Source organism: Rhinoraja longicauda, chromosome 8 (genome assembly GCF_053455715.1).
Source record: "Rhinoraja longicauda isolate Sanriku21f chromosome 8, sRhiLon1.1, whole genome shotgun sequence".
Lineage (NCBI taxonomy): Eukaryota > Metazoa > Chordata > Chondrichthyes > Rajiformes > Arhynchobatidae > Rhinoraja > Rhinoraja longicauda.
Window position 1 is genome coordinate 43,110,537 of NC_135960.1, and position 22,611 is coordinate 43,133,147.

At 44.8% G+C, this 22,611-nt stretch overlaps 1 protein-coding gene across 5 annotated transcripts; it reads right to left on the reverse strand.

Moving 5' to 3' along the window:
* Positions 1-1,390: 1,390 nt before the first annotated feature.
* On the reverse strand, positions 1,391-21,709 carry LOC144595896 (myosin light chain 3, skeletal muscle isoform-like). 5 transcript variants are annotated; one of them, XM_078403771.1, is made up of 7 exons: positions 21,478-21,682; positions 12,840-12,867; positions 9,756-9,899; positions 9,464-9,637; positions 5,613-5,690; positions 5,468-5,510; positions 1,391-1,700 (listed from the first exon to the last, which is right to left on the reverse strand). In XM_078403771.1, exons 1-6 carry the CDS (start codon positions 21,592-21,594, stop codon positions 5,482-5,484), a joined length of 570 nt encoding a protein of 189 aa, XP_078259897.1. In that variant the 5' UTR covers positions 21,595-21,682; the 3' UTR covers positions 1,391-1,700; positions 5,468-5,481. The 5 variants fall into 5 exon arrangements, with proteins under 5 accessions (XP_078259897.1, XP_078259900.1, XP_078259896.1 ...); XM_078403774.1 differs by lacking the exons at positions 12,840-12,867; positions 21,478-21,682 and adding exons at positions 12,994-13,018; positions 13,111-13,531; XM_078403770.1 differs by lacking the exon at positions 5,468-5,510 and having other exon boundaries at positions 21,478-21,709.
* Positions 21,710-22,611: the final 902 nt, after the last annotated feature.

Consider the following 22,611-nt stretch of genomic DNA (forward strand, 5'->3'; position numbering starts at 1 on the left):
GAGATCACTAGAACCACACATGATGGAACATGTCCTTGAATCCAACTTATCCATGCCCACCAACAGAGATACCTATACTTCTGACCTATATCTCTCCCAAAAATTTCCTATTCATAAAAGAGAAAAAATACAACTATTTCCACACAACATGCTGTTCCAAAAGCAGGTCAGAGGTTGAGTACCCTGTCATTAGTGATTTACCTCCTGACCTTTAAATGAATTAAAAACAAAAGTATTGGTGGACACAACTGCAGTTGCTTGCATTGTGTGAGGATTGAGGTCAAATGTGTAAACTGAGGTTAGAATTGGGAATTGATCAATTTTGAGCAAAAAGAGGATTTGGTGACAAAGTGCATTTGAGCCCAACTGTGGCACTGGAGTGGTTTTATGAGCTTAAGACAGTATTAAGACAGGAGAAATTCAAAATTCAGGAATCACAAATGTGGCGTTGGTATGAGGGGGGGGTGGGGAGGCAGCTTTGATTCGACAAGGCCACAGAGTGTGCGTGGATAATGCTTGGAACTAAGAACTAATTAAGTTGAGCTACAGTGCCATTGATGGGTGACAAATTTGGCTGAAGTTAGACACAAAAAACTGGAGTAACTCAGCGGGACAGGCAGCGTCTCTGGAGAGAAGGAATGGGTGATGTTTCGGGTCGAGACCCTTCTTCAGACTGAAGTTCTCAGCCCCCATTTGTCTTTTTCATAGTCCAGGCCAGGATTGAAGGTAAACCTTGGCTTTCAGAAAAGGACCGTACCTCTGCAGCCTCACACTAGATTGTTCAGTGCAGGGGACTCTGACTGTCGGTTCAGGGTGAGTATGACTTTGAAGGATTAATACTAGTTATTGAAAGTATATCAGGCATTACATATGCTCCTACCTGTTACTGATAGTGAATCATTGTATTGCCATCTCTAATGATAGGAATCCAAGTGTTACTATTGATAACACACTGAAATTACTCCAGTAACCATCAATTATTTTTTGGTCCACTATGCCCACTTCTGCACCCCTAACCACCTTCCCCCTTTAATTCCCCCTCAATGAAAATGAGTTTCCATTTCCTCTTTGCTCACCAATTAGTTGCTGCAGGAAACCATGGCAAAGACTGTCTGATGCCAAGTAACACCAATGTTGGATGAATGCTGTCATATTAGCTGAGATCATATGATCAAGTAAGCCAATTAGAAAACATTTTTTTCTAGATAAATTGAAGCTTTTGCAGTTAAACTGAGAACAACAATGAAGGTTCTCAAAATAGCAGAGCTGGACTGGGTGTCAGGAAACATGGCAGCACACTACCCAGTGCTCCTTGAAAAGTTAATGCAGTCAACGTTAAACACTTTATTTGTATTTGTTTGTAGTATTTATGAACGAAGACTGCCCCATGTAGAGATATAACAGCCAGAGACTGACCACGAGCCTTTATTGGATGCTGACTTCCGTGTGCACTTTTCAACCACGTCAAACATCGTGGACAAACTAAGCAGTTTTATCCATCGGGTTTGGTACCAAAAATATCTTCTTTTCTTTTTTCCCACTTTTGTTGGTTGAAATATTGTTCATTGGATATGTAAAAAAAGCAGTTCTTGTGCAGCCTGAAAGTAGACCAATTGCACTGTTGGAACAGTTCCATGTTGTGATATCTTGGCTGTGTCAGGTGTTCAGCGACTTAGAACCATGTGCACCAATTCTGGAAACTAATACCAGCGCAAAGAACATCAACATAGTGTAACATCCTTGCAGTACAAATATTAAAAAAACATAATTTCTAAAAGCCTTGATTTCCAAGTTTTTAAACACTCACAGCTTCCCCTACCTTAATCACCACCTCCCTACCTCTTACACCACCTCCCCCCACCCCTCCCATCCCCTCTCCGATAGCTGGAACTCCTTCAATGCACTGTGCAGCATCTACAGGATGCACTGTTACAATTCGACAAGCACCTTCTGTAATATAGACCTCTAATATTTCAAGAAGTCACAAGACTTTGGTTGGGAAAGACTTTGGTTGGAGAGCTTCCACGTCTTTCCTGCAACGGAGCGACCAGTGCAGCGTGCAATATTCCAAATGGAGAGGGTGCAGAGGAGTGTACCAGAATGCTGCCTGGATTAGAGGGTTTCCGCTACAGGGAGAAGTTGGATAGACTTGTATTGTTTTCTCTGCAATGTCAGAGGTTTAGGGGAGACTTGATAGAAGTATAGATAGTCAGAATCTTTTTCCCAGGGTGGAAATGTCCAACCCTAGAGGGAATAGCCATAAATGGATGGGGAAAAAGTTTAAGGGAGATGTGCAGGGTGTTTTTTTTTACACAAAGGGTGGTGGAGGCCTGGAATGCATTGTCAGGGCTGGTGGTGAAGGTAGATAGGATTGCAGTGTTTAAGAGGTTTTTGGATAGGCATATGGAAATGCAAGGAACAGAGGGATACGGATCATGTGCAAGCAGATGAGGTCAGTTCAGCTAGGCATCGTATACGGCACAAACATTGCGGGCCGAAGGGCCCGTTTCTGGGCTGTACTATTCTATGTTCTATACACACCAAAGGTATTTATTTCACAAAATGCTGGAGTAACTCAGCAGGTCAGGCAGCATCTCAGGAGAGAAGGAATGGGTGATGTTTTGGGTCGAGACCCTTCTTCAGACTGATCTATATTCTATCTATATTCTTTCTATATTCCTTAGATCTATGTTCTATACACAATGCCCATTGTCCAAAATTGACAACAAGCCTTTGGAAACCACTAATTGCAGCTTTTCCTCCAGAACAGCACACAATCTGGCTGTACATCGGAACAAAATGAAAAGAAGCATGCGAAGGCCATCTGGTGGTGAAGAAGGCATATGGTACGATTGCCTTCATCGGTCAAGGCATTGAGTATGGATCAAGCATTGAGTATGTTGCAGCTTTATAGGACTTTGGTTATGCTGCATTTAAAGTATTGCTTGCAGTTCTGGTTGCCCCATAATGATAAGGAGGTGGAGGCTTTGGAAAGGGTGCAGAAGAGGTTTACCATAATGGTGCCCGGATTTGAGGATATTACGTACAAGGAGAAGTTGGACAAACTTGGATTGTTTGCTCTGCAGTGTCGGAGGCTAAGGGAAGACCTGATAGAAGTACATAAAATTATGAGGCATAGACAGTGTAGACAGAGTCATTTTTTCTCAGAGTGGAAATGTCAAAGTCCAGAGGGTATAGCTTTAAGGTGAGAGGGACAAATTTTAAAGGAGATATGTGGGGCAAGTTTATTTTTTGCAGAGTGGTGGGTGCATGGAGCATGCTGCCAGGGGTGATGGTGGAAGCAGATATGACAGGTGCATTTAAGAAGCGTTTAGATAGGCACATGGATTTACAGGGAATGAAGGATCACATGCAGGCAGAGGAGATTAACTCGGCATCATGTTTGGCACAGACATTGTGGGCTGAAGGGGTAGGGTACTGACATGGATAGAAAATTGGTTGACAGACAGAAAGCAAAGAGTGGGGATAAATGGGTCCCTTTCGGAATGGCAGGCAGTGACCAGTGGGGTACCGCAAGGTTCGGTGCTGGCACCCCAGCTATTTACGATATACATTAATGACTTAGATGAAGGGATTAAAAGTACCATTAGCAAATTTGCAGATGATACTAAGCTGGGGGGTAGTGTGAATTGTGAGGAAGATGCAGGGTTGTGTGAGTGGGCGGATAAATGGCAGATGCAGTTTAATGTAGATAAGTGTGAGGTTATTCACTTTGGAAGTAAGAATAGAAAGGCAGATTATTATCTGAATGGTGTCAAGTTAGGAGGAGGGGGAGTTCAACGAGATCTGGGTGTCCTAGTGCATCAGTCACTGAAAGGAAGCATGCAGGTACAACAGGCAGTAAAGAAAGCCAATGGAATGTTGGCCTTCATAACAAGAGGAGTTGAGTATAGGAGCAAAGAGGTCCTTCTACAGTTGTACCGGGCCCTGGTGAGACCGCACCTGGAGTACTGTGTGCAGTTTTGGTCTCCAAATTTGAGGAAGGATATTCTTGCTATTGAGGGCGTGCAGCGTAGGTTCACTAGGTTAATTCCCGGAATGGCGGGACTGTCGTATGTTGAAAGGCTGGAGCAATTAGGCTTGTATACACTGGAATTTAGAAGGATGAGGGGGGATCTTATTGAAACATATAAGATAATTAGGGGATTGGACACATTAGAGGCAGGAAACATGTTCCCAATGTTGGGGGAGTCCAGAACAAGGGGCCACAGTTTAAGAATAAGGGGTAGGCCATTTAGAACAGAGATGAGGAAGAACTTTTTCAGTCAGAGAGTGGTGAAGGTGTGGAATTCTCTGCCTCAGAAGGCAGTGGAGGCCAGTTCGTTGGATGCTTTCAAGAGAGAGCTGGATAGAGCTCTTAAGGATAGCGGAGTGAGGGGGTATGGGGAGAAGGCAGGAACGGGGTACTGATTGAGAGTGATCAGCCATGATCGCATTGAATGGTGGTGCTGGCTCGAAGGGCTGAATGGCCTACTCCTGCACCTATTGTCTATTGTCTATTCCTATACTGTACAGTTCTGTGTTCGATCATTCAATCTATGATTTTAATATATACTGCAATTCCACCCCAATTATTCCCTCAAAATTCAGGAATACCCTCCCCAACCAGTGTCCTCTACTGTCATGAAGGACTTGGGGACCAAGTTCAACATATGGACTGTACCAGCTAACATCCTCAAAGACAGACAATAAATACCAGTTTTGCCAGTGACGCCCATATCCTATAATGAGCAAGAATATTGGATCGGAGCTAGATACAAAATGCTGGAGTAACTCAGCGGGTCAGGCAGCATCTCGGGAGGGAAGGAATGGGTGACGTTTCGGGTTGAGACCCTTCTTCAGACTGATGTCAGGGTAGGGGGTGGGACAAAGATAGGATGTAGTAGGAGACATGAAGACAAGTGGGAGAACTGGGAAGGGGGAGGGGAAAGAGAGGGACAGAGGAACATGGACAAAGGAAATATTGGATCATTCCTTTAGCCTTACACACATGCTTTCACTTGAAACAAATTGTTTGACATCTAGTCAAAATCCGGAGTTTTACTTTTTACCCAGTCCAAACATTAGGGGATGGAAAGGGAAATGTTACAGTGCTATTGCAACCTTCAGGCATTACTTGCTGATGAGGATCTTACAAACCACTGTGTTCTGTCTGCATAGAGATGCTGTAATTCCTGCCTGGTTTTGGTCTAGAAAAGTAAACTATTCCCAAGGACATCCTGCACACACTTGGTACTCCACCTGCAGCTACATTTCTCCCATTCTGCGCTTTCTCTTTCTAAAAAGTCTTGATAGTAAATTGCTGAAACACAGCTGATAGCTGAGGGTCATTTCTGTGCAGCCAATGGGCTATTAGCAAGCAAGCAACAAGTGGAAGTCACAAATTAGGAACTGTACACAACGTAACACGGACCACGACGCAAAAAGACAACTGAAGGAAGCATACCTTGTAGATCCATTTTAAACAGACATGATGTGTTTGACAAAAGCTGAGAAAGAAAAATAAAATGAATGAGTAAGATGTCACATGAGAAAATAAAAGGAAATTCCAACAACTGAAAGAAAATGACCAAGCTCATTCAAACAAATACCTTCATAGTTGATGCAGCCATTGGGATCTTCTTGTCCTTTCAGCAGCTCTTCCACCTGTTCTTCTGTCAGCTTCTCACCTGGTGCACACACCAAAAATTGCTGCATCATTCCCTCCATTACAATGGACAATCCCTCCTCGTACCCAATTTACTAGTGCACAGTAACAGCTTCTTACAGAAATACGAGCCAGAAAACAGGAATGTATTCCAGGAATAGGCAACATTTGACACAACAAGAGCCTGTACAAACAAACATCTAAGAACAAACAGGTCACTCCAGCAAAAACCTCTGGATAATTTATCGAGAGAATGACTGTAGCCACATAATTGGCCATCAATATCTAGAAAGCGAGCTAATTCCAGGTGTGATACCTAGAACAATACCCTATGCTGTCATCAGCAGTACTCCCCATTGTTCACACACCCATTCACTGCTTCGTCACCACCTTGTGCTTTCCTACATATCCCATTGCATAGCTGCCCAACCTTCACCAGCCATTCTGACTCTCTACCCTTGCCCACACTGTCCTCATGTTCTCATTATATTTCTTCCAAACGAAACATTGATCCCTTAATATTGTCAGATAAACAATATTAATTATTTGGATGAAAATGTATGCAGTATGGTTAATAAGACACCAAAATTGACAGTATTGTGTCCAGTTAAGAAGGTAATCTAAGGTTACAGCAGGATCTAAATCAACTGGGAAAGTGGGCAAAGGAATGGCAGATGGAATTTAACTTGGACAAGCATGAAATTGTGCATTTTGAGGAGTTAATCCAGGGCAAGGCTTACACATTGAATGAAAGTCCCTGGGAAGTGTTGTTCAAGACAAACAGACAAAAAAACAGAAGTACACAGTTCCCTGAAAGTGGCAACACAGGTAGACAGGGTGATAAAGAAAGTGTGCAACATTCTGGCATTCATCAGTGAGGCACAGTGCAGATGTTGGAACGTTATGTTATAGTTGTACAAAACATTGGTTAGGCTGCATTTGGAGTACTATGTGCAGTTTTTTTTAACCATGTTACAGGAAAGATGTGATTAAGCTAGGGAGGGTGCTGAAAAGATTCGCAAGAATGTTGCCTGGATTGGAGGATTATATGGATGTTATAAAGAGAGATTGGATAGGCTGGAGTGAAGAAGACTAAGAAGTGACATGATGAAGGTATCTAAAAATGAGAGGCCTCCATCGGATTTTTTGCTAGAGTCTGTTTCCCATGCAAGGCCGTCTTTACAGCATTATGGGCCCCGGGCAAAGCAGTGTACTGGGGCCCCTACGACAACTACTCACAGGAATAAAAATGTAAATGGTCGATAAAATGGGGCCCCTATGCTCGTGGGGCCCCGGGCAAGTGCCCATCAGGCCCATGCGTTAAGACGGCCCTGTTCCCATGGTCTGGATGCCTAAAACTAGAGGGCATGGGTTTAAGACGAAAAGACAAAGGTTTAATGTGAATCTGAGGGTTCATTTGTTTGCACAAAGCGTAGTTAGTATCAGGAATGAACGGTCAGAGGCGATGATAGGAGCAAGAACAGTAATAACATTTAAGAGGCATCCGAATGGTTCTTGAGGCGTATCGTTCAGATGCCTCTGAAGCAAAATTGAGAAAGATAATGAACTCACTTTCTTCCACACTGAACATGTTGTTCCATAATGTTCCATGTTGATGCCTATGCACTCCTTTCATCTATATGCACCTTGCAACCTCATCACTATTTATATTCCCACTTAATTTTGTGTGATTCACAAAACATGTAAGTATTAAATTTATCCTTTTGTCCTCCCAGATTGTGCTCAACAGTACCCTACGAGTTACAATTGCAAACCAAAAAATAATTCATTTATTCCCTCTCTGTTAACCAGCTCTCAATCTTTATTGGCGATACAAGAAACTGCAGATGCAGGTTTACCAAAAAAAAGACTAAATGCTGGAGTAACTCAGCTGGTCAGGCAACATCTCTGGAGACTATGGATTGGTGATGTTTCGGGTTAGGGCTCTTCTTCAGACAATGTAGTGGGGGGGGTGAGGGGGTTGTTTGGGAGCGAAGGAGCTGCAAGAGAGTTGGGGCAGGACAAAGCCTGGTGAGTGATGGGTGGATATAGGTGGGGAGAGTTGATAGGCAGATGGTTGTACAAAAGCCAGAAATGTAATGACAAAAGTGTGAGATAAGGATAGAAGACATGCAAATTGTGCAGTCAGAGGAAGGAATATAGATGGAAGGGGAAGGGGAAATTAGTGTGTGTCCAGGCGAGGCACAGGGAAGAAAGGGAGAAGTAAGGAAAATAAAAAAAAAATCTCAATCTATGTTGTTACATTACTCCAATTCCATGTGTTGAACTTTGTTCACTGAACCCCTTTGGGACCTAATCAATGGACTTCTGAAAATCCAAATATACCACATTGACGAGTTTTCCTTCATCCAATTTACTAGAAACATCTTCAAAGAACTCTGGATTTGTTAAACATGATTTATCTTTCATTAATTTATATTAACTCAGCTCAGTCATATATATTTTTTAAGTGTCTTGAAGTCCATATTATAGATTTCACAATTTCCCAATGACTAATGTCCACTGTCAGTGTTTTGGATTGATAATCCCCATTTCCTCTCTTCCTTCTTTCTCCTTCCTTAATCAGCAGCTATCCTCAAATCCACAGAGACAATTCTAGAATCTGTAGCAACTTGGAACGATAACCAGGGATATCCACTTTCTCCACAGACACTTCCTTCAAAACTCTGCAATGTAGATTACTGGTTTCTTGGGACTAATTTCCAGCATCATTAATCTCTGCAGAAGTATTCCTTTACACTCAAGGCTCCTGCCTGCCTGTTCCAATGTGTATTAAAATTCCGTACATTCGTTCAAGTGAATGCGGGTATTTGTAATGACTTGGCCACGATTCTTTCCTCGAGCGTCACCTAACAAGCACTTGCTCAATGGTGGGACTTTGCTATCACGTAACTGGGCAGATTAACACAAAATGATTACAAGCAATTCCTCTGCTGTAAGGCAGTGTACTCTCATGGGGACATATAGACACATATTAACACGTTAGGATAACCAGTTACATTCCGGATTTAGCCAAAGTGTCAATGCAAAATACATTGGGAACACAACTGTGTTCAAACTGTTACAGTAAAGACAGGTGCCGGAATCTCCATATAGATTTTAAAAAAATTATTCTTCTATGCATTCAAATTCTACTTTGCTTGAATGGCCTCATTTTTACAATTACAACCATACTTTAACATTGTAGATCTCATAGAGTCCTAGCGTAGGCAACACGGAAACAGGCCCTTTGGCTCAGCTCACATGACCAAATGGCCTATCCGACCCAGTCCCACATCCCTGCACTTGGCCTATATGCCAGCAGAACTCTCTTATGTATGCACTGGTCCAAGTGTCTTTTAAACGTCACAATTGTATCTGCCTCTACCACTTCCTCTGACAGTTCGTTCCATGTACTCAACCCTACCCTCTGTGAGAAAGGGTTGCCTTTCGGGACTCTTTTCAATATTTTCCCTCTCACCTTAAACCTGTCCTCTAGTTCTAGACTCTCCTACCCTGGGGAACAGACTGTGGATATTCACTTTATTTATGCCCCTCATGATTTCATCAACTTTCACGCCACCCCACACCCTTCTATGCTCCTGGGAGAAAAGAAGCCAGCCTCTCTAGCCTCTCTTTCTACCTTAAACATTCCAGTCCCAGTAACATCTTATAAATCTTCTTTGCACCCTTTCCAGTTTAATAACACCCTTCCAATAATAGGGTGACCAAAACTGCACAGAATCTCCAAATTTGGCCTGACCTATGTCATGTCCCTACGTACCCCTGTCTTACCTAGAGTGGCCAGCACGTGGCGGAGTTCAGCACCCATCACTGTGCCATTGCCTTCCTTGTCAAACACGCGTAGACCCTCAACAAAGTCCTCATAGGATCCCTGTTCCTTGTTGTTAGCCATGGTCTGGAGCATGGGAAGAAACTGGTCGAAATCAATGGCTTTGCTGCCCATTTCTATAGAAAGGAACATTAAAATAAATAATTACAAATAATCAGGTCAAGGTCCTCAGGATATATGATTGTCGCAACACAGGAGAGTATTTGTGGCATCCATTCTGTACAGGATACCTACCCTCTGCACTGGGGTTGCTCAGGATCTTCTTCACTTCAGTGTTAGTTGGATTCTGGCCGAGGGCCCTCATGACATCTGAAACCTGGTTCAAGACGATCTTGGAATTACCAGTCCTGTCAAACAGGAGGAAAGCCTCCTTGAAGTCTAAGGGTAGAGAACATGACAATATATACAAAAGGACGGATAAGATTGGAAAGAATAAATTAAACTCTGACCATATTAAAATCACCAATCCAGTGCCAACATACACAATTTAAATACTGACTGATGTTTAAGAATGCTACAAATGGCAGAAATATCCACAGAAACAAAAGGAATCAGTGTGAATGTTTGGTACATTTGTAATGAAATGTAAACGTACATTAGTAAACACGCTCACATTCATTTGTGAATCAAATTTTAAGGACGTTTATATCCAGTGACCTTTCTGGTTTGGTGGGGGGCAGAGTTTAAGTGACCAGCATGTAGCGGAAAATTTTACCCCAATCTCATGGTGAATGATGGATCTCCCAAGGAAACACAAGTATTTTTGGGCAAAGCTACTGGACACATAGCACTGGCCAACTGAAACTGACCTCCACTATTTGACGTACCTGCTCCGTTAACTGCAAAGTTGTCTAATATTCTGACCTTTCATTTCTTACTGAGATACAAAAAGATAAGTGCAGTTGCTGGATGAAAGGAGAAGCTGCCTGACCTTATATTCTCTTTCAACATGACTACCCATTGAGTTTATACCAGGTCCCAGAGCAATCTGATTTCACCATTTATTTTTTTGTAATTCATTCTTTCACATGTGCTGATCTCCCATCAGCCATCTACTTTCGCTGTAATTTACAGTAACTATTTAACCTACCAACCCACATATCTTTGGGATATGGGAGGAAGTTTGATGATAAAAGGAAATCCAAGTAGTCCCAGGGAGAATGTGCAAACACTGCACAGGCAGTACCTGCATCAGGATTTGAACCTAGGTCACTGAGGTGGTGAAGCAGAAGCATTACCTGTGTGTCAATATGCAATTTTGTGAAAAGAGAGAAAGAGAGAGAGTGGAAACAAGCCCGTCAGTCCACCCAAATCCACGCCGACAATGGATCATTCGTGTACACTACTTCCATATTTCCCACTTTCGCACACTGCACATTAAGGCAAATTTTATAGAAGCCAATTAACCTATAAACCTGCACGTCTATGGAATGTGGGTGGACATTGGAGCACCCAGAGTAAACCCACACAGTCACAGGGAGAACATACAGACTCCTCACAGACAGCACCTGTAGTCAGGATCAAACCCGGGTCACTGGCGCTATGAGGCAGCAGCTCTACTGCTGCACCACTGTGCTGCCCCAGCGTTCCAGCATTTTCTATTTTATTTTTAATTTGGTTTTCAGTTATAATCCTGCCTGAATCAGGAACAGCAACATAACTATACTCAACATAACTATAATTATATCAATGACAACATAATTCATGAAAATGCATAATCACCCGATCATGATTGTCATTATATTCTTCAAAATTATCACATTTTCACTGCCAGACTTTTAGGAAAAGTGCATGCTGGCAAAACAGTTTGGACCCTCCCACAAAACCAAACAGCTTTACTTCAGCCAAAATAGGTCTGTAGCTAGAACAAATGCCAATCTCAAACACACAGTGGTTCACATGTTTTTCTTGTCTTCAGCACCAGTGCCCAGTGCCCTTCTCTTATAAAAATCTATCTATAAATGACCTAAAAAGCATCCTTTGCATACCAACTCTATCTATATTACAGATCGCCCTGACCACTGACTAACCCAACCCACTGACTCCCATCCACATACATACACAACTCTAGTGGAAATCTTCCACTCACAACACAAACACAGTCCCCCGCAGCAAAAAAACAAACCACTGGGGGCGCTCAGCATGTCAGGCAGCATCTGTGCAAATGAACAGGTGGTGTAGGACTTTCTTCAAACTGATGGTGTAGAGGGAGATAGTTGGTAGAAAGAGGTGAGGGGAAGAGATGGAGCAAGAGCTGGCAAAACGTGAAAGATCCGTAGGTGACACAGTGGGGTTGGTATTGATTTATTATTCACTGGTGTACCAAGATACCATGAAAAGCTTTTGTCTGTGTGCTATCCAATCAAATTAGGCATAAACTATACCCGAATATAATCAAGCCAAACGCAACTAAAACGGGTAGAGAAGAGAACTCTGAATATAGAATATATCAGAGTGCAGAATTATAATTCCTCAGCGTTGTAGTAGACCACTTCCAGAGAAAACGTCCAGAATCTGCAATGAGGTAGGTTGGAAAATGGGGACTCTATCTACCCTAGCTGATGGAAGGACCGATAACAGAGGGCAAGAAGCTGTCCCTGGGTCTGGTGGAATGTGCTTTCAATCATTTGTATCTGCTAGTGGATGGGAGTTGGTAGCGGAGGGAGTGACAGGTGAAAAGGGTACTTGATTATGACCCACCATGGCTGGTATCCCGAGGCAGCGTGGTGTAGTCAATGGTGAGAGAGGTTCTCGCAGAACTGCTGTGGGAGAGGAGGCGAGCTTCTTCAAAATGGAGCAGTGAAAGATTGCTCATGGAATCTGCATCTGAGTCTTGTGTCTCCTCGCCAGAGAGGGACGTCTTTCACTGCACCCCCTCTGTGGCTCTCTTGTTCTTGGCCCGCCCCATCCCCTCGCCGTTTTCTACTTGCTTTCTCCCCTCTACTCCCAAGAGTCTGTTGAAGAGCCTCAACACGAAACGCGGTGTGTCCATTTCCCTCCACGGGTGCTGTGTGACCCGCGGAGTCCCTCCAGCACTTTGGCTTTGCTCGAGATTCCAGCGTCTGCAGTCTCTGGTCTCTGGTCTCTCCCTCACAGCCAAGTACTGAGCCCGCCCACCCAAAGGCAGAGAGGAAACACCCATCATCAATCACATCTCCCCCACACACCGCACCGCACCGCACCCCGGTCGCCCCACTCCCATCCCCTTGCCCAGACCCGGGCTCTCAGCCGCCTCCTGCACCGGGCTGTGAGCAGAGCGGGGTCCACAGCTGGCTGAGGGGGGAAGGGGTGGACACTGCTGGGGAAGCCGCTTCTCACCTTCCTGCTGATCCGCACTGAACTCGATCTGCAAAAGAGAAAGAGGAGGCGGTTTGGAGAGATGGAGAGGGCGCCCGGGCCAGGGGGCAGCAGCAAGCAGGGGCAATGCTACATGTGGCTGCCTCGGCCCGGGACCCACCCCGGTGTCACTTACCAGCAACCTCGTCTGCAGAGAACGACTGCAAAAGAAGAAGAAGAAAACAGAGGTTGGACACATTGCAAATGCAGCGGGAGGGGGAGCGACTATGCGGCGGGCAGCAACGCGACCCACCATGGCTGGAGGTCGGCAAGGGTCGCTGAGCTCTTCCCACAGATGGAGCTGCAGCAGCCCGGTGCCCGGCTACTTATTGCCGGCGCTCAGTGACGGGGCAGCGGATCAGGTGTCGTCGCCGAGCGGCCCTCCCCCCTCTGTCAGAGTTCTTTAACTTTCTTAGGGCAGGAGCAGGGCGCTTGAAATACCCGCCCAGGCTATTTTGGGAGCACGGAATTTCGGGCAAGGAGTCTGCGGCTTGTCAGCACTTTCAGGGTCCGCTTTCATCAGTCTGCGGGCGCTCGCTGACCCAACTGGGACCCTGCTATAAAAGGAGCCTTGGTATTTTTATGGGCAGTTATTGATTTCAGGGGAATCAGATTGGTGCAATGCAGGAACCCGATATTGGGTGGTGGTAACGTGGTCTCCGAGCAGGCTTCAAGGAGATATGGTCAAGCTGTGATTGGGCGAGATCATGACTGATGGAATCTAACGATGTGAACATTAAAAAAATCATGGTCTGCAGACCCCGAGGAGGCGGACGCTGGTATTAACCTTTAAAAGGTTTCACGAGTGGGATGTCTGGGGTTGAAACATTGATCGAGTTTGTCGAGTTTGTGTCTTCTGCCATAACAGAAACATGGCTGAGAGAATTGCAGGACTGACAGCTCAATATTTCAGGGTATAGATGCTAAAGGCGTTGTAGATGTACAGTGGAGGAGGCGTTGGCTTTTTGACCAGGAAGGACATAACTACATTGCTCAGAGAGAACATTCTTGGGGAATCATCCAATGAGGATAAGTGGGCACAATTAAAAAATAGGAAGGGGATATTCACTTGGATGGGGCTGTTTTATAGGCCTCTCATTAATCACAATGAATTAGAGGAGCAGATATGAAGGGAGATTATACATAGCTGCATAAATAAAGGTGCTATTAATGGTAGGTTTCAACCACCATTTTACCACAGTTTAAAGGGGTTGAATGGGATGGAGTTTGTTAAATGCATGCAAGAAGGTTTCCTTCATAACATAGAGGACCCAATTGAAGAAGGTGCAACACTGGACCCTTTGGCAAATAAGGTAGGACAAATGACTGAAGTGTAGGTGAGGGAGCACTTTGGGGCCATAATTCCATTAGTTTAACCTAGTTGTGGAGAAGGATAGGACTGGCCCACAAGCTATGTCAAGGCTGATTTTGGACACAGGTGAAGTTCTGGAAGACTGTGTGGTGGCTGTTGTTATGTTATTATTTAAGATGGGTGTGAGGACAAGCCAGGCAAGTACAGGCTGGTGAATCTGATGTCAGTGCTGGATCTGTTGTTGGAGAGGATTCTTAGGGACATGATCTATCAGCAATTGGATAGGCACAGACTGATGAGGGATAATCAGCATGACTTTGCATGTTGGAAATCACGTCTCACAAATCTATAGTCTTTTTAAAGAGGTCACCAAGAAGATTGATGAGGACAGGGCAGTGGAAGTTGTGGACTTTGGCAAGGCATTTTGATGAGGTCCTGCATAGTAAGTCTATCAGGAAGGGTAGATCACATGGAATTGAAGGTGAGCTAGCCAAATGGATTCAAAATTGGCTTGGAGGAAGGAGTCGGGGTGAAATTGTGGAAGATTGTTTTCTGACTGGAGGTCTATGATCAGTAGTGTGCCACAGAGATCAGTGGTGGTCACTTGCTGTTTGTTAGCTACATTTTCTTTTTGAATGTTGTCTACATGGATTTTGGTAAGATATTTAATAAATTCCCCCATGGTAGGCTGATGCAAACGATTAAGATGCATGGGATTAACCATGACCTAGTTGTATGGATTCATAACAGGCTTACTGATAGAAGACAGAAGGTAGTGGTAAAAGGGTGATATTCAGGCTGGAGGCCTGTCACCAGTGGAGCTCAGCAGGGATCTGTGTTGGGACCTCTGTTGTTTGTAATATACATAAATGACGGGTGTAAGTGTAGATGGGTAGGTTTGTAAGTTTGCAGGTGACACCAAGATTGCTGGAGATTTGGACTGTGAAGAAGGTTGTCAAAGTATACAGCAAGATATACATCAGCTACAGAAATAGGTGCAGAAATGGCAGATGGAGTTTAATCCAAGCAACCGTGCGGCATTGCACTTTGGGAGGTTAAATATAAGGAGAAAATATATAACTAATGGCAAGACCCTCAACAGCATTCACGTACAGAGGACTTTTGGGGCCCAAGTGCATAACTCTCTTCAATTTCAAACACAAGTAGATCGAGTGGTAAAGAAGATATATTGAATGCTTGCTTTCATATGTTGGGGTGCCTGATAGAAATATATAAAATTATGAGGCATGGATAGGGTAGACAGTCAGACCCTTTTTCCCAGGATGGTAATATCAAATACTAGAGGGCATGGCTTTAAAATGAGAGAGGCAAATTTTAAAGGAGATGTGCGAGGCAATGTTTTTTACACAGAGGGTGGTGCATACCTGGAATTTGCTGCCAGGGGTGGTGGTGAAGGCAGGTACAACAGTGGCGTTTAAGAGGGATTTGGATAGGCACGTGGATATGCAGGGAATTCAGGGATATGGATCATGTGCAAGAAGATATGTGTAGTTTATCTTGGCATCATATTCACCACGGACATTTTGGGCCAAAGGATGTCTGTGTCCTATGACAATGCAGTTAACACCGTTGGTAAATATGTTAAATTTACAACAACACTAGTAATTGTGATCAGGATAACAGCCATCTAAGTTTACAACAGGATCTAAGTTGGTTGGGGAAATGGACCAAGGAATGGCAAATTCAATTTAACTCTGCTAAATATGAGGCGTTGCAGAGCAGAGTTGCACAGTTAATGGTAGAACTGCAAGTCACGTGGACTTAGCGGTGAAGGCATTTGGCACGCTTAACTTCATTGGGAAGGTTATTTAGTACAAATGTTGGTACATCATGATGTTGCCCAGTTTTCCTTTAAACACATTCAAATTGCTCATTCAACTATTCCAGATTCTAATTTTGTGCCAAAGTGATGTTTCTGAATTCCTTGGAGCCTAAGAGACTGAAGATGCTGAAATCTGGAGCAAAAATTAAACTGTTGGAAGAACGTAGTGGGTCAGGCGGCATCTGTGGAGGAAAAGGGATCATCGGAGTTACAGATTGAAACCCTGCACCAGTCAGAATTTAAGGTCTCAACCTGAAACATCAACCATTCCTTTGCCTTCACAGGTGCTGCTTGACCTGCTGAGTTCTTCCAGCAGTTTACTCAATTCCTTCTTGCATTAATTAATAGCCAATGTTTATGTCACACTAATTTTGGACCTACCCATAAATAGGACATCTGTACATCTATCTAATCAATACTTTCTAATTTTTAAGATATTCTATGTGATACCTCAGTCTTTTATGTTATGGTTAAAAGAACAACAGCTTTCATAGGTGTAACCGATGGGTTCTGATAAAATCCCTTAATTTTCTACTATCCACCACATCCATGTAGGTGGTCCAGGCCAATGCGCGCCATTCTAAACATGGTCCAAGCAAAGTTCTATACAACCTCTACCTAACTTCCCCATCCATTTCTCTTGGAGGTATCTCCATAGCTCATTGGCTTGTAAATCTTGATCTTTCTGTCCTTGGCCTCCTCCATTTCCAGAGTGAGGCTGCACACAAATTGGTTATTTTTACTCATTTCTGGGGGACAACCAATGACTGCACCTCCACAGACGCCTCTGTGAAGCTTCTCAAGTTTGCGGACAACACAACCCTGATTGGACTGATCCAGGATGGGGAGGAATCTACCTACAGACAGGAAGTGACACAGCTGGCATCCCAATGCAACAACCTGGAGCTCAATGCTCTTAAGACAGTGGAACTGATTGTAGACTTTAGGAAAGCTCCCCCTCCCCCCCCCCCACTCACCATCAACAACACCACAGTCATATCTGTAGTCATTTAAATTCCTTGGAACCATCAGCTCCAGGGATCTTAAATGGGAGGCCACCATTGACTCCACAGTCAAAAAGGCCCAACAGAGGATGTACTTCCTGCAGCAGCTGAGAAAACACAATCTGCCACAGGCAATGATGGTCCAGTTTTATACTGCCATCATAGAGTATGTCCTCACCTTCTCCATCATGGTCTGGTTTGGCTCAGCCACCAAGCATGACATCTGGAGATTGCAGCGCATCATTCGATCAACCGAAAAGGTTGTTGGCTGCAACCTTCCCCGATCGACGAGCTGTACACTGCAAGGGCCAGGAAGAGAGCGGGTAAGATAATCTCTGACCCCTCTCACCCTGGCCACAAACTCTTTGAAGCACTTTCCTCTAGAAGGCGACTCCGGACTGTCAAAGCCACCACAGCCAGACATAAAAACAGCTTTTTTGCACGAGCAGTAGCTCTACTCAACAGCCAAATGTCTGTAACCTCCTTGTGCTCTGGTATTTTATTTCATTCTTCACATGTTTAAATTATAATATTTTATTTTGATTGTCTACTGTATATCGTGTTGTTACTTGTGAGCAAAGCACCAAGGCAAATTCCTTGTATGTATACATATTTGGCTAATAAAAGTTATTCGATTCACTTCAATTCAATTTATTTTACCCATTGGCTATTTTCACTCCCCTCATCCTCTAAATTCCTCCCTCTGGCTTTATATTTCACTGACACCCTTTTGTCTCCTTTTCGCCTCTAGCCTTTGTAACCTACACCACCCATCTGCCCATAAAACCCTCCTAACCTGTATCCATCCATCACTTGTCAGGCTTTGTCCCGCCCCCATCTCTATATTTTTCAACTTTCTCCTCCCCTCCCCCCTCCCTACTCCAATCAGTGGAAAGAAGGGTCCTAACCTGAAACATCATCTGTCCATTTCCTGAATTCACTTTCTTGGATTTCTGCAACGCCTTGGTTAGTGGTGGAAGTGCAGTGTAAGTATTCATTTCATGGTTTTGAGTCGAGGGTCCATTTGTAGTGGAGAGTGACCTAATTTTGTAAATTCAGTCTGGAAGTGGAGTTTGGAATTTTCAAAGAACAAAGAACAGGAGGGCATTTCATACAATTTGATTTCATGACATTTTTCGTTCTTGGAACTTAGAAAACACCAGGGGTATTGGAATGAAACTGGAAACACCTGGCACAGTTTACTGAGGTTACACGGTAATGTGTGGCGAAGGATGTGGACTAGGTTTACTTTGATTGGGACAGGTTTCTCAGAGGTTTGACAAATAAAATAAATTGTTTACCTTGGTATTGCACAATTCAGAATGCACAGAAATTATGGTTGTACTGTTTATACAGTTCAGTACCGTTTCATTGGTAAAGGTTGTAAGGGAGAGAGAGACTTAGATTTTTTGTTGTTGGTCAAATTATTACAGATTAATTATTTATTCACCCAGCATTCATGTGACTCTGGGAAAACCTCCCTCTGCCTCTCTGAACCACTATCAGTGACCACTACCTCTTACAGGATTTTAGTGACTGCAACTTGATAGGACATCGATGCATTTGCAATGTTCTGTTTCCTTCTTATCGTTCTCAAGAGACTGCAAAGAGGGAATGCACACAGATATTACTTTCAATAAGCATTCAGCAATAAACCCAACAAATGATAGGGAGGATAAGGAACACCACATAAGTCACTAAAAACAATGAACCTTCCATTGAAGAAAGTGATTAATGATCTGATGCTGTGTCAGTTAGTGATTTCTGGGAGAAAGTGCAATATTGTGAAAATAATCACCAAAGTGCAAAGTATTGAAATCATTCCATTGGCATGCTGCAAACAACCTGGGGAATTTTAATTTCACAATCATTTGTAATGAACAAGCAAATTAAAAATAAATATATGAGGAGAGAGTGGAACTCTGTGGGGATATGTAAAAGGATATCCAGTGGGTACGTGGGAAAAGAGTTGAGATGAAGGCAGCATATCTTCAGACCTTTTCTGTCCTAATTGTGGGACACAGTTCAATTCGAGCTGCCTGAATAGGGACTGGGACAAGGCCAGTCAGTATCGGGGAGAACTCTGAACCTGCCAGCTACTTTGAAGACTTAACACTGTTGTCTCCAGGAGGACTAAAGACTGCAGATGCTGGAGCAAAATAAACTGCTTGGGGGGGGGGTGGGGTGGGGGGGGGGATGGGGATGGGGATGGGAATGGGATGTCAACGTTTCAGGTGGAGACTGCTTTAGGATTGGGGTGAGGAGTGGTGACATGGGAAAGATGGCCGGCATATAGAACAGGCGGGCAGGGTAGAGGGTACAGGAGCTGGTAGGTGGAAGATGAGGAGTGGTATATTTAGTAAATGGAGCCAGGTGGGGGAGGGATATAGGTAAACAAAGGGAGAGGGGACCAGGGTTCTTCCTTACACATAACCCCGCCAAATTCTCCTTTTAGCTCTTAGAACCCCATACGACATGCTTCAGCAGAGTCCCCAGAGTTTCCCTAACACAAATATCTTCAGAGATCCTACAGTCCTTTCACTTACCCCTCAATGCTCCCCTTCATTTACCACCCAGGCTTTTTATTTTACCCCAGTGCCGTTATGCGAACCCATGCTGAATGGATTTAAGTAAGGAGGGGCCCTCTGGGAATGTGTATAAAGGGGCTCTGAGGAAGTGTGTCCCTGGAGTGATAGGTGTGATCCATTTTCTTGTGGGGAGAGGATAAATGGGCAGCTCCTCTGCAGGTATAAGGTTTAAGGTGATCTTCTACACCATGATGCCTTACATATGAGCCCTCTTATAATATGCCTCATTAATCATCTAATTTGCAGCATGCAACAGCATATATATGCTTCTGAGCCAACTCAAATATACCCTAAATACCCTTGGTACATTCTTTACATTCTTCCTTTTTACATTCTTTACATTCTTCAAAACCAAGGGCTCTTTAATATAAACCGCACAACCACCTTGCATATATACCCACATGGAGCTCCCTAAAAAGGATTTGAGAAGGAATTTCTTTGTTCAGAGGGCGGTGAATCTGTGGAATTCATTACTACAGACGGCTGTGGGAGCCAAGCCATTGGGTATTTTCATGGCGGAGATTGACAGGTTCCAGATTAATAACGGTGTCAAAGGTTATAGGGAGAAGGCAGGAGAATGGGGTTGAGAGGAAAAGATAGAACTGCTACGATTGAATGGCGGAGTAGACTCGATGGGCCGAATAGCCTAATTCTGCTCCTGTGACTTATGAACTTATGCAATACCTTTCATACATATACTCTCCTCAAAATCCCCTTACATTCACTCTCCTCAGTGTCATCTTACATATACCCGCTGAACCTCTTGAAACTCGCACATCCTCACAAAGCCCCCTTATTCCCCGAAACCCCTCCCTCCCTTATCGTGCTCCCCTTCATTATGAACTGAGAAAAACTGATCCCATTATTTCCGTGCGCACCCTCGTGCTGGATTTTGGGGGGAGGAGGGTCGGGATTGGAAGGAGTATGTTCCATCCACTGCGTCTTATACCGGGGAATGTCTTCCAGAGAATACAGCAAGGTGGGAGGCCTCTGTTCAGATACACCAGAAGACCAGTGCCGGGAGAGAAGCCTACCTGCCTGAGAGGTTGATGGAAGAACAGGGACCGGGGAGTCCCTTGGTTCAATGTAAACTCAGGATGGGTTTAACACGGTGCGTTAATTTCAGTGCTCCCGGTGTTAATAGCATACGGAATGAAGAGTTAAGATGGATCTTGTTCAGATCCTGGGTCACATTTAAATGATCGCCAGTTCTGTTTCCGCGGTTTGAGAGAATTCGGTCGGCGAAGGTCTGGAGAGGATCCGTGCGGAGCCTTTGCACGAAGCTGATCAGCTCAGTTCAGCAACAAGCGCAGGTCAGAGCATAACTGCTAATTAGGGGAAACGATGGGAGTCCGGTACATCACCAGGCAACACAGAACGAGTATGTCCTTTTAAAGCAACGATGCCTTAATTGTAACCTTAGCTGGCACGCTTTGGCTGTCGCTCCCATATTTGGCAATATTTCTGCAAGAGGTTCCAGTCTCCTGGCTCGCCCAGCGGGGGGCGGCAGCCAAGGGCTGGCTGGTGACCACCACTCCCAGGATCCGCGTGAAATAAATACTTCATGCTGCAATTTCCCACCGCCAAGCGCTACAGCGTGTTTCTTCAAAAACAAACGTTTCAAACATATTAGACCGACATTCAGATTTATCAAAAAACCTCGAAGAATGATCAAACGGGGCCACACAAGGAAGCAGCGAGACCTCGTTAATCTCACGCCAGTTTCATTTGGTGCTCGTTAATTCTCAAAACATGCACCAGCGGTGGGAGATCTCGCACGGCGGTCCTCTGGCGGGAGATGGTGAGTGGGGCAACATGCAAAGCCAAGCCGCTTCATCATATCCCAGCAGAATTTGCACAAGACCATACCCACCTTGACTGAGGACAAGTCGATGGCCGGCTCCTTGGGTTTGACGGGCTCGGGAGCCGGTGCCGGTGCCGCTGCCGGGGCAGGAGCCGCGGCCTTCTTGACGTCCTTCTTGGGTGCCATTTGGGATGTAGGTTGGGACGTGAGGTGGTGGTGAGAGGCTGTCGGCGTGGAGCGGGGCAGAGTCTGCCTGACCGCTGGGCTATTTATGCCCCTTACCGATAAGACAAACCTGTCACATGCGCTCGATTGGACAGTCGACAGGAAGGGAGATAATCTACCCGGACTATAAATGGAACTAGGACTTCACCAAACCAGCAGGAATTCTTCAGACCAGATCCTCTATTTTCGCACCAGCACTAAAAGGGTAGAAAGCCGCGGATTCCGCCACTCTTGACGCACTGACATGATGGGACATTTACACCGAATTATCATCCGCTGAAGTTATACATTCCTCACATCACTGCCAGTGCATTTGGTTTCACCTGGCATTTGGGAATGAAGGGAATTCCTCGGGGTCGCGAGCACTCCATGGCCCCTTCTGCACAAAGTGCTGATTAAACAGAAGAGCGGTTTAAAAATAAAAAGAAACCTATCCTGGAACAGAGAGTGCCAGTCTCCAGAGCCCGGCTGCCTCCAAACATCCCCACTCCTCCCTCCCCCGGGCTCCACAGACCCATCCCAGCCCAGCAATGAACACAGCCCTAAAGCACGGCTTCTCTTCAGAAGTGAGACCCAGATATCACTAGGTGACGTCTGACTCCTTGTCCCCCTGTCACGGGATAAGGCGCTGCACGTCCACCCTCACAACAACCCAGGCTCCAACTTGTTCGCAAATAACATTGAAACCTGGGGCAAGATCACTTATGACCGTCCAACTTGCACCACCCGCGTGGTTTCATCCTCCGGCAGATGTGCAGAGTTTCAGATGAACATCCCCAGCCTCTGGGCTGCACCCACTTCAACATCTGGGCAGATGCGCAGCGCCTACTGCATCTCCTCGGCCTCTGGGCAGATGCACATAGCACAGCTCCTTGGCCCAGATGTGTAGTGCCCGACCGTTGGTCTCCTTTGGCCACAATACCTGCTGCATGATCCGGCCTTTGGGCAAAAGGGGGAGCGCAGCATCTGGGCACATGG

Bases quoted from the DNA above. Each gene is read 5' to 3' on its own strand.
- LOC144595896 (XM_078403770.1), bottom strand. From the start codon at position 21,594: ATGGCACCCAAGAAGGACGTCAAGAAGGCCGCGGCTCCTGCCCCGGCA. The intron at 9,900-12,839 runs GTGAGAAGCGGC...CTCTACCCTTAG, and splicing joins CAGTGCGGATCAGCAGGAAG to ACTTCAAGGAGGCTTTCCTC. The intron at 5,691-9,463 runs GTAAGACAGGGG...TGTGTGCACCAG, and splicing joins CCACGTGCTGGCCACTCTAG to GTGAGAAGCTGACAGAAGAA.